The following is a 17,496-nucleotide window of genomic DNA, read 5'->3' on the forward strand; positions in this document are numbered from 1 at the left end:
TGAAAACAAAAGTGGGGAATTTCTTCTTAAGAACACTAATGTTTTCCCAAGTGGCACCCTCTTCAGGGCGATCTTTCCACTTGACTAAAGCTTGACTACGTACATGATGACAAGTACGGAGTTCATGAAAATCTAAAATGCGATCAGGTTCATGCGGCTAAGTGGGAGGTTCAGTGAAATCAACCAATATCTGTTGGCCGATAACATTGTCGTCCCCATGCAAGCGTTTACGTAAACGACTTACATGAAATACCGAATGGACACGCGAGTGCGCAGGTAACTCAAGTTTGTAGGCCCTATCACCAACTCGCTTGAGTATCTTGAATGGCCCACAATAACGTGGAGATAATTTGGGTGTGGGTCCAGTCTTCAGACTTTCTAAATGCTCTGGCACACGCAAAAATACCTCTTCACCTTCGGTGAAGGTAACTTGCTGACGTTTCTCATCAGCATACTTCTTGTACCGATCCTGTGCTTGTCGAACATTTTGATGAGCAAGTCTCAACATTTCCATATGATCTTGGAGAAACTCCTTGACCTGTTGGAGCTTCTCAGTTGCCAACCCCACCGTCACTGGTGATCTAGGTTGAAAACCATACATAAGCATGAATGGACTAAAACCAGTTGTAACATGCTTAGCACTATTATATGCAAACTCAAGAATAGGAAGATAATCTTCCCAATCTGATTGCTTCTTGCTAACGTATGCTCGTAGCATATCCTCTAGCACTTGGTTGACTCGTTCCGTCTGACCATCTGTTTCAGGGTGATCAGCCGTACTTAAATTAAGTTGTGTACCCAATCGTTTAAAAATAGCCCTCCAAAAATGACTGTTAAACTTGGGATCACGATCACTCACAATGTTACTTGGCAATCCATACAACCGGTAAATATTGTCCACAAATAACTTAGCTAATTCTGGAGTCTTAATGGTTGACTTGGTTGGAATAAACCGACAAAGTTTAGTCAACCGGTCTACGACCACCCATACCAAGTCATGTCCTCGACTAGTGGTTGGTAAACCCACAATAAAATCCATGGAGATACTTTCCCATTTACCATTGGGAATCTCTAAAGGATCTAAGAGTCCTCCTGCTTTCAGGCGCTCTACTTTATTAACTTGACATTTTTGGCAATGCAAGACATAGTCTTGAACATACCCATGCAAACCTGGACAGTAAAATTGCCGTCTTACGAGTGCATAAGTTTTCTTAATTCCCGAGTGCCCTGCACTTGGACTATCGTGACATTCATAAAGAATTTGGCACCGAACGTCCGCGTCCGTCGGTACACATACTCTCCCCTTGTGGAGTAGGTACCCATCATTTATGGAAAAATTCTTCCATCGCTGCAGTTCATCACTCGAAAGAGGAGAACTGGGTGTGGAGGAAACAGAACCACTACCAACATTGGAGTGAGAAGGATCCCTCTTTCTAACATAGCTCCACACCTTGGAGTATGCAGTATCATGCTCGCACTTACCTTTGAGAGATTCCAAAAACTCACTCCGCAATTCCGTGAAAAGGAGAGAGTTGATCTCTGGCATTCGGCTGAGAGCATCAGCCACTACATTGTACCTCCCTTTACGATATCGTAGCTTGGCGTCATACTCCTGAAGAATCTCAGCCCACCTGGCCTTGCGACCCTTCAAATCACTTTGTTGTGTAAACCACTTGATACTTTCATGGTCAAACACAATCTCGAACTGTGCACCATACAAATAATGTCACCATGTCTTTAAAGCAGACACTATTGCATAGAGCTCTCGTTCGTAAGTAGAGTAATTCTGTTGTGCTGAATCTAGCTTCTTGCTTTCAAATGCAATTGGCCTTCCCTCCTGCAGAAGGACTGCTCCAATCGCACGATTACTAGCATCCGTTTCCAAAACTAATGGCTTTAAGGGATCCACAATAGCCAAAACAAGAGCTGTGGCTAATGTGTCCTTAAGTTTGTCAAAACTTTGTTGTTGTTCTAATCCCCACTGAAAGGACTTGCCCTTGGCTTTCAGTTGATCTGTCATGGGAACAACAATATGGGCATAGTTTTTAACGAATCGACGATAAAAACCTGCAAAGCCTAAAAAAATATGGAGCTCTTCCAAATTTTTGGGAGAGGGCCACCTCCGAATGGCATCCACCTTGGATTGATCCATGTGTAACCCTGCAGCCAAAATAACATGCCCCAAGTAGTGAATTTCCTCCTTGAGGAAATCACATTTGGATTCCTTGGCATATAGCTGATTTTGGCGTAACAAATGAAACACTTGTTTCAAATGTACTAAGTGCTCTTCCTCAGATGCACTATATACAAGAATGTCATCGAGGAAAACGATAACAAACTTTTCCAAGTATGGTCTCAAGACACTATCCATGAGTGTCATGAACGTAGCTGGAGCATTGGTTAACCCAAAGGGCATTACCAAAAACTCATAATGTCCAAACCTTATTCGGAACGCTGTTTTGGGTATATCCGCAAGCCTGATGCGTACTTGACGATACCCAGATCGTAAATCAATCTTTGAAAATATACGAGCGTGGGTGAGTTTATCAAACAGCTCATCCACTCGTGGCAATGGGTACTTGTTCTTAACAATAATCGCATTTAATCCACGGTAATCTACACACATGCGCATACTACCGTCCTTTTTCTTCACCAAGAGAATGGGAGAGGCCCAAGGTGAAGAACTGGGTTGAATAAACCCTCTACTGAGATAGTCATCAAGCTGACGTTCCACCTCAGCAGCCTCAGAATGACTCATTCTGTAAGGCGGTTTACTCACTGGCTTACTGCCTGCAACCACGTCTATGCCATGTTGCACAGAACGTGTCGGCGGTAGCCCTGGTGGTAAATCATCTGGAAAAACATCCTTGAATTCCCTTAAAAGTTCCTTTAATTCATTAGCAACCTTTGCTTGTTTTGAATTAGTAGGCATAGCTGGAAGAGGAGAGAGAGAAGAATGCGGCGTTGAGGAAGTTTTAGTCAAAACATTATCAACATTAAAAACATCATCCACATTGGAAATAAAATGGCACAGTGAGTAACACAAAAAGAGTTCTTCTATTGCATCATCAGAAGCGAGCTTCATAAGCTTCGCTGTACAAATAAGTGGTGAGGAAGGTACATCCTTCTCCCCCAACAGCAGTACGTGCACACCATTGGATTCGAACATTAGACTATTATGCTCATAGCTACATCTAAGTGATGATCCTAAACTATGCAACCACTCACGACTAAGAACCACATCCGCCCTCTCCATATTCATGACTTGGAAATCCAAAGAGGTACGGTATCCTTGAATTTCCAGAGGTACATCTTTAACCTGAGTTTCCCATATATCAGCATCATGGCCGTTAATCATTGCTACCTTGTAGCGATGGGAACTCGGGGTTTGGGGCAATTTGAGTGGTTTCACCAATTTATAATTGATGAAATTGTGCGACGCACCATCGTCTACCAAGATCCGCACCCTGTGTCCTTGGATAGAGCCATGCATACGCACCAACTCATGTGGTCCGAAAGTCTGCTGCCACATGGAGGCCATGATACAACACTCATGCACCGCCTCGGTGTGTGTTACTTCCACATTAGCAAACTGGGAAGAGGATTCAAGAGGTAAAAGCTGCACCATGTGTACTGCTTTTTCCTTCCCCTTGTCTTGAGCAGCAGATTTCCCCGTGGGACAATCCTTTTTGCTATGTCCAGTTCCCAAACATTTAAAGCACAACTTTTCTTTTTTGGCTTTCTCAAACTCTTCCGTTGAGAGAGGACCCCTAGACCCCTTGGGCTTTTTGGAGGTCTCTAATGCAGTAGAGACATTTTTTCTTTTATGATGCACATGTTGTGGACGTCGTAAAACAGGTGTAGTGCCATGCACATGCGAACTATGCAATGCCCGATCATCGGGATCATCATGGATATGAGCTTGCACTATTGCGTCCTCAAGTGTTTGTGGATCCTGGGTTTTAACGTGCTTCTTAAGCTCGGGAGTTAACCCACGAATGAACCCACGCACATGTTGAAAGGGATCCATCCCTTCCAGCTTGAGGATCACATCCCGATAATGGGAAATATATTCCAATAATGTTTTATGCTGCCGCATAGAACATTCGTCCCAGGCGGTCCAATTTCTATCCTTCTCATTGGTAGGTAGAAATTCCTTCCTGAAGACAGTCTCAAAAGCTGCCCAAGTCTGAGGTAGCATGCCCTTCTCCTTAAGAGACATCCACCATTTGTAGGCCTTGCCGTCCAAAGTTAGACTTGTCTGCAACGCCTTGGCTGCATCCTGGGTACGTCTAAGGTCATGAATACCATCCCACTTACTGAGAAAAATATTCACGGTGTCCTTGTTTCGCTCACGCTCTTCTCCCCAAAAAATTGGTGGCTTTGTATTTTTCAACAAATCGTCCACCTCTTTTTGGGTCAGAGAGTGTAGCGGACCCGGAGGAGGGCCTTGCCCAGCAGCCGGCCCTTGGCCTGGTGTGGAGCCGTGCTCCGGAATTGGCTGACTAGCAGGGCTCGTGGCCTGCTGCCGCATATGCAACTTAATCAAATCGGATAATCCTGTGACATTCTGATTTAATTGTGCAAAATTCGTTTCAAGCACAGTCATGCGTGTTTGCAATGCACGGAAATCTTGCATGTCCAACAACTCATACGTATCATCGGTTGCCGTTGGGGCACGATTACTCTCCGTGAGAGGAACCGTTCGCGTGGCATCGACAGATGTAACGGGTGCGGACTGCTCGAAATCAAAGGCATGATGCATATCTATGTCCGAATCCATGCTGTGGATGTACTGTGCGAGAAAAGAAAGAAGAATTCCTGAATTCCAACGAGCTCGTAGCTGTATGCGGTAAGGAACCGTATTATTTCCGAAGTTCAATCCACAACCACGATCAGCTTGACAGCAACGAGGAAAACTGCAGTGGATGATTCACTCGAAAGCAGGGAACAAATTCGATTGGCCCATAGTATGGTTTGCGTCGTATGCAATACACCAAATAAACTGGAGAGTTGGTGACAAAATTTGCAGCCAAAAAGAAACTTGAAAACACAAATCAAGTTGCGGTTGCCGCCGATTGGGCTTGCATCGTATGCAAGAAGCCACGACGGAGAAAAATACGAGCAATTGCCAGCTCTTGGAAACTTGTAAGGCTGAGTTGCAGCACAACCGGACTACGTATTGTTGAAGAATCCACAACCAATGTGTGATGTATGGCCACCGAGGAAAAGAGGGTAGCGAAAGAAGGCAGCCGGCCTTGCCAGTCCATGACCCCGTGGCCAAGGTCTCTTCACTGAGTGTTAGCGTAACTCAAGTGAAGAGAGGAAAAAAAAAAAATTTAACGAGCTTGCTGTGCAACAGAGAGCGGCCGATTGCGCGATGACGAACGAGAAGCCAGCTCGCGACTCGACCCGATTTGGAGGGCGTCGCAGGGTCGGACTTTGTTCACCTTCCCCTTGCGCTCCTACTGAGCCCAACCGCGCGCGATTTGACGCAGGTCAACCTCCCGTCGACTCCCCGGCTTGGAGGTTCTGCACACGCCGTGTTCGGCTTCTCCTTCCTCCTCACTTTGAGGTTGCATGCAACATGCAGCAAAAAGCAAAAACGTGCCTCCCTTCTCAAAATAGCCTGAAGCTCTGATACCAGTGTAAACACTAAGGGACTGCCATGCTTGGTCCATCTGCCCAACCTCCCTTTAATAGGCTCCTAGCCCCTTTCGGACCCCTTCCCACTGGCAGCCGGCCCTTGGCTGAGTCCGTGACCCCTTGGTTTGGCCCTTGGCATGACAGCAACTCACTTGGAATTTAAAATGTCTTCTAGAGCTTTGTGTTCAAAAAACCTCTTGCCTTTTTGCTTGGGAAAAAGGCCTCGTCTATGTCTAAAAAAGGTGTTGGACAAATTAATCATCTTCTTGACTCTAACAAAACAATTAGATTGTTCTCTACAACTCAAAGGCGACACAGATTGGGAAATGGTTTTAGAATTCCATGGGAGCATCTTTGTGCCCAAGTGGATGGCTTGCAAGTTAGAAATACCACATTGGAAGTAGATAGGTTCAGAGACTGGGCATTACCTGATACATCAACCAACTGGTGGACCTCTAAGACACTAAAGTTTTATGGTTTTTTGCTTCCAAATCCCTCTATTTAGGACATATATAATAAGCAATGGTTGATGCATCAACAACAGGATTGGTGGCTTCATGTACTGAAGGACATTTGGGGGCTGCCCATACCATTCACAATGTAGGTTTTTTTGTGGAGGGTCACTGTCGGAGCTTTGCCGACATTAATTTTTCAAGCGAGAAAGGGCGTTGGTTCAAAAAAATGTACTTATTGTGATAGACCAGAGACTATTAGACATATGTTTTGGAGTTGTAAACAGGTGATTGAATGGTGGAATTGGTTCAGGCACTGGTTGAATGTAACGTGGGGTGTTTGATTCACTAAATACAGTGCTACATTTGGGCTCTTTAAGACTTTGGATGCAGCTTTGAGATTTTGTGTGCACTCATTTAGAGCTTAATTATTGTGGTACATATGGAATACTAGAACTTGCACTCGCTTTGATAAATGTATGGTCTCCTCGTCTCTTATGCCCTCTGCATTAGTTCATACTAAGGTCTTCGAGGATGTTCTTACTATACGAGACCCTTAGCTTAGAGATTGATGTATGCTCATCCTGAGCAAGATGTAAATAACCCCCATACTGTAATATAAGAGTTTCCCACACACACACACACACACACACACACACACACACACACACACACACACACACACACACACACACACACACACACACACACACACACACACACAGAGAGAGAGAGAGAGAGAAAGAGAGAGAGAGAGAGAGAGAGAGAGATCAGAGAGAGATTGATTCATGCATCAGCTTTTTATTAATAGCAAATGCATTTTCTTGGCTAATCGAATAGAAAAATCTTAGAAATTTTGATTGAAATATTATGTAATATGCAAGTCTACAAATCCTCATAATTATACACCACATATACCAGGGTTATACATCCTATCTATAGATTCTTTTAAAAATGGTCCATGCTACGAGCAAAAAAATGAATCAACTCTAGGTCGCTTGCTAACCAGTGAACATCAAAGAATAGCCAGGTCAATGGAACAATATAGCAACTTAATGCAACCAAAAATTACTTTATGTTTTAAGAAGGTTATGGTAAACACATTTGATGTGGGTGGATTTTCATTGGATTGTCTTTTGAAAGGTTTCAAATATATTCTTCTCCATTTTTCCATACTAGATGTCACTATTGTTAATTAGCTAGAGTTGCTTTATCATAGCTTTGGAGGATGATCTTGGCACTACTCTTTGCTTTATCATAGCTTGGAGGATGATCTTGGCACTACTTTATTGATGCATAGAGAATGTTTGCACATATTGCCACCTTAGGGATGAGAGTGTCTTAGAGTTATCCTTGCTTTTAATTGGCCGCAGCAATGCGCGGGTCACATACTAGTGTACTAGAACCCATCTCTTACAAGGTAAAGAATCACAATTCTAAGATTGCGTTGAAGTTTTCTTCTTTGTATTTTTGGCCATACTCACAAATGTAAGTGGAGAGATCAAATTAGAAAATATGAGACAACGTTACAAAGTTCTCACCACAATAGTGCAGGAGTATCAAAAAGAGATACAACAATTTCATGAAAACAACCAAGGAATAGAAGAGTACCCATATATACATCGAACCCACAAGCTTTCAAGGGAGCCACCTCATTACAAATCACAAAAAGAGATTGAAGCCTACCAAGACAAAAGCATATTGCAGCAAGAAGGGCCTCCATCATTTGAAGATTAAGCACATCCCCCACACCGAGGTGAGGGCTCGAGCAGTACTATCGAGATGATCATGCCACCTAAACATCCGAGTAGCTAGTGGGACAACAAGTAGCTAGTGGGACAACAACGAGCTTCCAACCATCATAGGCTATGCAGATGAGCCAAGCATGATCAACCATGCACTTTAATGCAGAAGGGTGCCACCAAGCGGCCTGATCTTGCCACGAACAAGCTCCTTGCCAATTGACATTCGAAAAAAACGATGGCCTTCTTTGCCTCCCCAAGGAGAGGCGGGAGGGAAGGCATATCCTACAACTAAAAGTACAGGGCCTCTGCCAAGGCAAACCTCTCCAACCACCCTGGCGTGTGCCAACCGCCGCAAGCTCTGAAGCCTCAATCATATGCTTGCACCTCCTGCCCACGGGCAGCTCTTGCGGGCGTCCTTGCTCTGAACCCCTCGCAAGCAATGTGCAGAGAATCACCATCATGGTTGCAAGCTCTAATGTGAACCCTATCAGAGCATGTTCCTCAACCTGGATGGATTGTCTTCATTCTACCTTTCCACAAATTTACTTCTTTTTTCTTCTACTAACTCAAGGGAAAATGAGAAGCACCCACATTTCATGCTAAATGGAATTTTTCAACAAAAGAGCAAGCTATTGTGGTACTTTCATCTAGGTGTGATCTAGCCCAAAAATGTGTAGTACGAAAACACGGTGATATAAGAACACAGGTAGTTTGTATGTGTTACTAGCAAAAGAGCAAGCTATGGTGGTACTTTCATCTAGGCGTGATATAGCTCAAAAGCGTGTAGTATGAAAACACAATGATATAAGGTAAAGGAAGACACAGGTAGTTTGTATGTTTTACCAACACATATAAGTATGAAGAATAACTTTTGGTAAACATGCATGTGGAGCACAACATGAGAGCTGTGGGAAACTGTTGTTTCATGATAAGGTTGAGAAACTAGAATTGAGCAGACTTGAAGAGCACCTACCAAAATTGCCCATAACAAAATTGTACATGGGTGTTTTGTTTTGATTCTCCACCCATTCATGGAAGGGGATTGAATGTTATGTGCATAAATGAAGATATGGGGCAGAAGCTAGTGTGACTTTGTTGATATGGTGCAAGAAGCCACTACGACTTCATTAATTTTTCTTATGTGAGAGGCAAAATGCTTGTATAGTGCGATATTGTAATATTATCTAAGGTAAGTTTCGCCCCTAGAGTTGGTCAGGTTATTTGGTCATTAACAACGTTGTTTTTTTATGTTTGACGCAGGTTGCAATAGGTGTGCACACTTGTCCTCTTCTTGGCAAATGAAGCTCTACTTGAAACGACTCTGCCATCTTTGGCAGAGTTGGCTTTTGAGGACAACGCTTGTAGAGAGGCGACAAGCGCTGAGGACATTGTAGCTTTTCAGCTTAGAAACCTTGTGTGTGCGAAAGCGCTCTTAAAGACTGTGTTGCAGTGCTAAAAGTGTGAAATATCTTTGGTTGGGAGATTGTGCTTTTAAGTTAATTAATCAATCAAATGTGTACAAAGTCAAGCTATATGAAGGGGAGTGGGGGAGGGAGATGTGTCATCTTCACGTGGCAGAGTTGGCTTTTGAGGACAACGCTTGTAGAGAGGCGACAAGCGCTGAGGACATTGTAGCTTTTCAGCTTAGAAACCTTGTGTGTGCGAAAGCGCTCTTAAAGAGTGTGTTGCAGTGCTAAAAGTGTGAAATATCTTTGGTTGGGAGATTGTGCTTTTAAGTTAATTAATCAATCGAATGTGTACAAAGTCAAGCTATATGAAGGGGAGTGGGGGAGGGAGATGTGTCATCTTCACGTGGGAACGAGTATGTGGAGAGCTCTCTAGGCTTGGCTGAAGCAAAGCGGAAGGGACGACGACACGCAACTGCCACTCTCTTGCCACAGACACACAAATTCTCGCTCGCGCGCTCGCTCGCTCACAAACACACACACTGTACACACACTCTCCCCCGCCGGCATAATACATTCCCTTCACACGCAACATACCCATCACGCAGCCTCCCACTCCGCAGCTTTGCATCTCCTTCGTTTTGGGCGAAACACGCACATGGCCACTCATGTTCTTGCTCACACAACTCCTGCAGCAGCAAGCGGAAATGAGTGCGCAAGCGTCTCGAGAAGGCGGGCTTGCCACCCTCATGTCTCCTGTGGATTAAAATCTCAGTTTCTTGGTCTGCGCTTGAGCCTCCGTAGCCACGATGATGACAGACTGCTGATATCACCTATTTGTCGACGTCCCCTTGTTGTAAGTGCAATAGGGATGGATTTGATCTGTATGGTGCGATGATGTATGTACTTGGGAACTATGTGAATCTTGGGACTTTGTGCCGATGTATGCAGGCATTTGCTAGGAAAATGAACTGTCTTGTCTTTGTTTATCTTGGCATCATTTAAATCTATGGTGATGAGCTTGCCCTTGAAAGGGTTTCATGGAAGCTGTTTGTGGTCCATGATTTTATGTATATGCGCATATTCAAGTTGAAAATCGGCCTGAGGCAGTGAGTTAATTTGCATATGTCATTATTCAAATCCTTTTTGGATTTTCATGAGGCATTTACAGGTTGATTCAAATGGAGAAAGCAAAAATTGGGAACTTGTTTGTGAGCTCGTGTGCATGCGCACTTGTGTGCATGTTTCTGTGGTTTTATTGCCTTTGCATGGGTTTTGACCTCTTGAGTTCTCCTGTGCTTGCATCATAGGTGGCCAGATTATTTGGGCCTGCTATCTTTGAGGCTTCCAAGCTCAAGGTCCTTTTCCTGGGGGATGGCAAAGACAAGCGACCTGACGAGCTTCCTCGTGCCTACACCCTCACCCATAGTGATATCACAGCCAAGCTTACGTTGGCCGTTTCTCAAACAATCAACAAGGCTCAGGTTCCTTTTCATGTGTTTTTTTTCAAGTAGAATATTTCAAGCGTGCCACATGCGCAGCTTGGCAGTGTGATTACCTAAACAATGGTGTATGGAAATTTTCAGATCCAAGGTTGGTACAATCGGCTGCAAAGAGATGAGGTCTTAGCAGAGTGGAAAAAATCCCAAGGTTCCATGTCTTTGCATGTCCACTGTCATATAAGTGGAGGTCATTTTCTCTTAGATACAATCGCAAAGTTACGATTTTACATATTTCGTAAAGAACTTCCCGTGGTAGGTATTCAAGGGGGCCTTTGTTTTATGGCTTTGTGGGTGAGTTCAGTTTTATAATTTCCTTGTTTGTCATATGTATGCAGGTGCTGGCAGCCTTTAGGTACGGAGATGAGAACTTATTTATGAACCACCCAGGTATGCTGCATAATTCCCCTTTCGGATCTCTATGTTGTTAAAAGTTAGACGTAAGTGTGAGGATTTATGTTTGATGGCTTTTTGTAGCAATAGGCTTATCGTGTAAGACCTTTTGGTTCTGTTGTGCCTGCTGTACCAAACGTTTGGCTTGTCTAAGTAAGGTCACGTAGCTACCTTTTAGGGTAAAAAGATATGGTATTGGGCATAATTACAGGGAGTGACCATTTTCAGGTGTTCCCATTCCAACTTCCTGCCTCCAAATCCCTATTCGGTGTTTTAGACGCGAGTATCCGTAACTGGAAATGGCAGTTCATGCCCGTTTCTGTTCCTCATTCTGCAATCCAATTTTTTGTTCCTTGGTAACTATGGTACTGGGGCATATTTTTAGCTGTTATTGGAGTATTTTCCAAATTCTCTCTGCATGATGAAGCTGATGGCTATGTTATCTTGCGGAGGACTACTATTAACCTACTTTACATTTTAGGTTGTAGGTTGCGGAGGACTACTATTAACCTACTTTACATTTTAGGTTGTAGGCGACATGCGTGTGGTCATATGGATATCTTTTGTATGATATGGGCTTTTAGGTTGTGTATGAAGAGTTTTCATTTGATCACCTGGTCATTGCACAGTCTTGAACTTGATCCACATTGTAAGTGGCATTGGTCCAAAAAGGTTGTAAGAGTGGAAACTTAGCCTTGTTTCCTCGCATTTAAAGCCAAGATGCTAACTTTTAGTTATTAGTTCAGTTTCATAATTGCGCCTTTTTTGGGGCTGTAGGTAGTTTTTTCCCTGTTCTTTTTTTATACAGAAAGCAAATGTTTACTGAACTCAATTTATTTTATGGTGGCTGGAAATTTTTAGAACTGGAGGAAGCTTTGGTGTGGGTGTATTTCCATTCAAATGTAAAGGAATTCAACAGACTAGAGTGTTGGGGGCCGCTGCGGGAAGCAACAAAGGTTAGTGTTTTTGGCGTTACAGTTGTGAAATGCCAGATGCATAAACCACAGCGCTTGAGACTACTTTTTTGTTTACATTTTCCAAACCACAGGGTGCGTCGTCATCGGAGGTTGCAAAGGAAGCCATCCACAATGCAATGGATCAGATTGAGGAAGAGTCAAGATCCAAGCAGCCACCCAACAATAGTGATTGGAAGAGGCCGGTAAGGTGTCCGTATCCTTGTGAATGCTGCTTTCCTCCATTGAGCGTGATACCTGTACCCTCTTCCTTTCAAGATTGGGAAGAGTCGGAGGTTCAGCAAGCTAGTTAGTGTGGACATTAGCCCATCATGGGAACACTCATTTTTTTGTACATAGAAAGGCAGTTGGCCAGCAGGGTCAGGTTGTCAGAATTCGTTGTTCTGCCTCTTGACAGAAGTCGTGCGCTCAAGATGGCAGTTTTCAACCTGTAAATTCTCAATTTGCATACGTTATAGATCAGTGAACGAAAATTCCGGTAACAAGTCATTACCTTACATTCATTATTTAACCACCATAAGCGGTGGCTGTAATATATTATTTTCTTCTTTAGTTTTCCTCCCTACATATTAAAATACAATGTATGCATACAGCAAAATTGTTAAAAGACAGTCTATATTTGCATACAAGGTGAAATTTACGCACATGGTGCAAATTTGTAAAGCCATCTTTGTAATATAATTTTCAGTACCGAGGCCCCTCTTTCCTATTTGCATCCCAGTGGGAGTTGGGAACTCAGGTATGTCTTTGCCGTGTATGGTTTACTCGTATCTAGTGGTGTGCTTGGGATTTTCTTGGGATTTTTATGAAGGATTTAACCTGGCTTCATACTCTGTATGGGGGGGATAGTTTATAAATGTGCTGAAGAGTGCCGCTACGCCTGTTGGTCAGGAGTATTCTGGCGCTGTGATAGCATCAAAGCATATTCTTTACGTCTTTAACATCAGAATGAACTAAAGGAAAGAAGGCAAAGACCAATGCTAGTATACTATCACATACTGTCTGCAAGTAATCAAAATTTTGAAACTGGCAATTATACAATACAGACTATGAGGTTAGTATATATAGGTTTATAAATTTAAAAAAGCCACCAACGCGGCATTAGTAAAGGGTCCTACTAACTGCCCTTGTCCTGTTGCGTACACTTTGAGCACTGAGCAGGTGAGGCAGGGGGGCAAAGGCCAGAGGAGGGCAGCACGATCGTGGACATGCAGGAGGGTAGAGAGAAGCATGCCCTGCATGAAAGTTAATAACCTGCCCATCTCCTGCCTGCTTTGACAATGTATGACACACTCCCCCACTGCCTCACAGCAGCCTTGGGCAGCCTCCCATGCAGCCAAGCCCGCCAACAACCTTAGACTTTGGGGCATGGATGCAAACTGCAGCTGCCGGCTGTTTAGCAGGAAACTATCCCAAGAGACCTTAAAGATCTATCCGATGAGGAGAGTTGAACTTAAGACCTGTTATTCAAGAGGAAAGTGAGATGAGTTATGACTATTGCCCTCCCAATGAAGCAGAGAGAGAGAGAGAGAGAGAGAGAGAGAGAGAGAGAGAGAGATTATGAGAAAAACCAAGAAGCATTAGAAGTCGAGCTTTGCTTTTAGCTTTCTTTTGCTTCAAATTTGCCCCGCTTTCATTTCCTTGAAAAGAGGTTAATTCATGATGTGGGTCTGTCCTATTCTTGGGACACATCAATATGAAGGGTCCTGATAGATACATGCAGAGCTGGAAAAATTCTTAAACAAAGAGGCGAATTCTTTACCTGCTACTATCTATAGCTTCTGCCACAGTATTCTCTATCCTGCCACTGTCGTCGGCTTCATTGCATCTAGTGCGAGAACATGACTAGGATATTTTAAGTGCACATAACAGAGAAAAAAGGGGGAATTTTTTTATTCAATGCAAATCTTGCATTTGAAGATATGTTTGAATTTGTGTTTTTAAGGATTTTTTAAGTCCAATATTGATAATTTTGGAAATTTATGCAAGTTAGTACTTTAATTTTTGAAAGCTGTTGCAGAAGAGGCACTTTTGCTTCAAAAGCATGTCATGAAAGTTCGGCTCTCAACCAGTCGCCTTTCAAGATTTTGCACTTTGTACTAGAACAAGCCCACACTGTGTAGTCTCTTGATCATTAGTGCACGCCTCCTTATTGGCTTTAATGATGAGTCGGTTTCTGATTGCATCAAAGGGTATTCGAGCTGATGTAGCCTTATTAATTAGCTACTTGATTCTTCCTTTGTGGGTGATTTAAACTCTCAAGCCATGGGAGAGTAATTTTGAAGTGTGGGTTGTCACGGAGGTTCCCTCCACAAAACGGAAGTATTTAGATGTGTCAATGGCTGACCTCATTGCCGGTCTTGAGTTCAACTCTCCTCGTCGGTTAGATCTTGAAGGTCTCTTGGGATAATTTCCTATAATGGTAAAATTCTCTTCTTCTCTCATGAGGACTTTCATGATATCCAACTCGACACATTTCATGGTCAGGCTAATTGTTTTTATGTGCAACTCATCACATCTTAAGTGGAGCATGATTCTTCAGGGACGTTCATGCCAAAACTCTATACAGGGCAATTCTTGCTTGAGTATCTCCCTCAAAAAGATTTCGTTAATCCTGCCTCAATTTTCTCTCTGGGATAATCTCTTTAGATTATAGTAGTTTTCCCTCTAGGATATGGAGTCTGCCCTTTCAACGATCCTCTGATCCTACTCTCTCTCTCTCTCTCTCTCTCTCTCACACACACACACACACACACACACACACACACACACACACAAAGTCTTGTTGCTCTTGGAAAAGTACACACGCCTGCGCAGAGTCTTGTTGCTTTTGGAGAAGAGTAAGAACTTTGGAAAACTGTTGTCTTTTAGCTATTAATACTTTGGTATGGTTTATTTTCATGCAGTAGAAGATATAGATGTCGTGCTTACTTTTTGAGGAAAGCCTTCCTGTCAAGTACCTTGGAATTTTGCACATGGATCACTCAATAGTGGTGATAGAGCTCGTGTGGACAACAAAGCATGCCACTAAATTGTGGGTGCCAAGAAATCTGATGTTCAAGAGGTGCTGAGGATCATAGTGCTTGTGGGCACTATGGCTAATGTTGTTAGTCCCCACCATTTCGGAAAAATGAAAAACCTTGCAAAACACTTAAAACGCAAAAGTGAACGGTGTTGGTGTAGGAGATGAAAAGCTCTGAGATATTGGATAGTCAAAAGACTTTTATGTTCTCTAAATAAACACAATTTTCTGCCAGCATACTTCATTTCTTCTCCTTGCAGTTCCTTTCTAGCCCTTTGTAACCTTTCTTTCACCTTCAAATTTCAATGCAAGAGAGTGGAGGCCTACAAAATTTTATTTTATTTTGGATGCTCAAATGCAAAGAATGGGTGGTAGATAATGTCAATGGATTGCAAGTGAGCAGTAATAGAATCTTAATCAAAGTACATTTTTTATGTAGTTCCCCCGATGCGATATGTTTTATATTCGAGGGGCTCTTAAAACACTTCAATGTTTTAACAACCTTGTAGTTAGTGAGTCAGAGGTATGTATAGTTGTAAAAGCTACATCCCTAACCTTCAGGTTATGAGACGATATTTGTGTAGATACAAAAGGTACTAATGCCACTTCATATTGGATCAGGTTGTTCTCTTGAAAGTAATTAAGGTGCACGCTAATTCTTGCGCTCTCTGACATTGTCAGTTAGAAACTTTGGGTATAAAAGAATAACTTATAAAATGTGAATTCACTTTATGCTTATGCACTCAAGTTCTAAAGCAAGAGAGTGGTTATGAAATCCTTGAATCTTTTCATACTTATGTGACGAACCAACCGGAAGCAATACCATCTTTTATCTTCTTTGATGCTTTCCTTTTGTAGCAAATCGCGCACATCCTGTGTGAACCGATACGAGTGTCCTTATGAGCGCACATGGTCACTTGGCTGACTTTGAACCCATGACCCGGGTCACAAAAGAACAAAAGACTCAACCAACCAAGCTAGCTCCTTTGGACTTCTTTGATGCTTTCCTATTCCTTATTGGTTGTGTGTATATGTTGAATGATTTTGTTCAAGTATCAAGCAATTCTATGCATGCCAAACTTTCTAACTTCTATATATATATGTGTGTGTGTGTGTGTGTGTGTGTGTGTGTGTGTGTGTGTGTAGACTACATATATATGTAGACACGTAGTTTTGTGAACACTCACAAGAAGATTTAGAAATTTTCTCATGTAGGAAATTGAAGTCTTTTTCAATGTTTTTCATACAATGCATAACATCATGGGCTTCTACTCGAGAGACACCACATACCTAGCTAGGTACAATTGGGGGCAGGGGACCACTGGCCCCCTCACCGGGCGAGCGGTCCCTTGCCCCCGGTTCCCTGCCCCCAATCGTACCTAGCTAGATATGCGGTGCCTCCCTCACAGAAACTCATGATGTTGAGGTAAGTCACAATGTGGGAATTACTGTGAGAATTTGTGTGAAGAGGATTGTACGTGGTATCTAGACTAGAGAATGCATGCATTGCTATCTGTGTGTGGTTAAGAGTGTTGATTGAAGAGGAGGTGTGCTGCGTCTTAATGGTTGCGCTTCTTTATTGCCTCATAGAGCTCTTATTATTCAATTTCCACCCCATTGAACCTTAGTTGAAACAATACGTCTCTTGAATTAACAATTTTAGGGTTGTGTTCTTATGTGGCATCCACTTGCTGTGACAATTGTTACATATCTTGTTCATACCATTGACTAGGAGCGAGAGAGAGAGAGAGAGAGAGAGAGAGAGAGAGTGAGAGAGAGAGAGTGCATAGCTAATTTCTCCTAGTTTTAGGTAGTCGAGTTTAGTTATAAGTGTAAGGTGTATCAATTAGGTAAATGCATAATTCTCTTGAAATTTGATTAAGAATAATGCTAGATTTTCCTTGATTTAGTGTTACATTTAATTAATTATTCATTTAAACAAACTAATTTCTGGCTAAATTTGACAATTATGTGTGTTGTGTATGTGTCTATATATATATATTTATATAGTGATGCACGTATCGGATGCATGATTGTGCAATTGATTCTATTTTTTTGGAGAGTGTTTGCCACTCATATGATGGTTGAGGCTTGTGTGTGTGTGTGTACGTCTGAATGATTGAATTGGATTGAAAAAGTGTCAATTAGCTTCAAAATGAATGTGTGTGCGGAGTGTGTGAGCGTAATGCTATACAAAATTGTATGTGTGATTCCCACTTCGTTGATCCAGTGGGATCATTTGGGTAATTTTTGTAACGTCATAGGAACAATCCCAATAGACCTCAAACATCTAAACATGTTTTCCCTAAAAGCTTTCCAACTGAAAGTTAAGACAGCGAGTGGCTAATATTGCAATAGA

General features: G+C 42.6%; 1 protein-coding gene across 2 annotated transcripts; it reads left to right on the forward strand.

Annotated features, from left to right (window-relative positions):
* Positions 1 to 9,637: 9,637 nt before the first annotated feature.
* Positions 9,638 to 15,476, forward strand: LOC147443000 (protein STAY-GREEN homolog, chloroplastic-like). Of its 2 annotated transcripts, XM_086528949.1 has the most exons (7): positions 9,638 to 10,105; positions 10,560 to 10,733; positions 10,836 to 11,003; positions 11,087 to 11,138; positions 12,003 to 12,097; positions 12,190 to 12,300; positions 15,022 to 15,476. In XM_086528949.1, the coding sequence occupies exons 1-7, from the start codon at positions 9,908 to 9,910 to the stop codon at positions 15,022 to 15,024; spliced, it is 801 nt and encodes a 266-aa protein (XP_086385075.1). In that variant the 5' UTR covers positions 9,638 to 9,907; the 3' UTR covers positions 15,025 to 15,476. The 2 variants fall into 2 exon arrangements, with proteins under 2 accessions (XP_086385075.1, XP_086385074.1); XM_086528948.1 differs by lacking the exon at positions 15,022 to 15,476 and having other exon boundaries at positions 12,190 to 12,813.
* Positions 15,477 to 17,496: the final 2,020 nt, after the last annotated feature.

The sequence above is a fragment of the Adiantum capillus-veneris genome, chromosome 14 (assembly GCF_014529385.1).
Source record: "Adiantum capillus-veneris isolate H3 chromosome 14, ASM1452938v2, whole genome shotgun sequence".
Lineage (NCBI taxonomy): Eukaryota > Viridiplantae > Streptophyta > Polypodiopsida > Polypodiales > Pteridaceae > Adiantum > Adiantum capillus-veneris.

Bases quoted from the DNA above. Each gene is read 5' to 3' on its own strand.
- LOC147443000 (XM_086528948.1), top strand. From the start codon at position 9,908: ATGGCCACTCATGTTCTTGCTCACACAACTCCTGCAGCAGCAAGCGGA. The intron at 10,106-10,559 runs GTAAGTGCAATA...CTTGCATCATAG, and splicing joins TTTGTCGACGTCCCCTTGTT to GTGGCCAGATTATTTGGGCC. The intron at 11,139-12,002 runs GTATGCTGCATA...GGAAATTTTTAG, and splicing joins CTTATTTATGAACCACCCAG to AACTGGAGGAAGCTTTGGTG.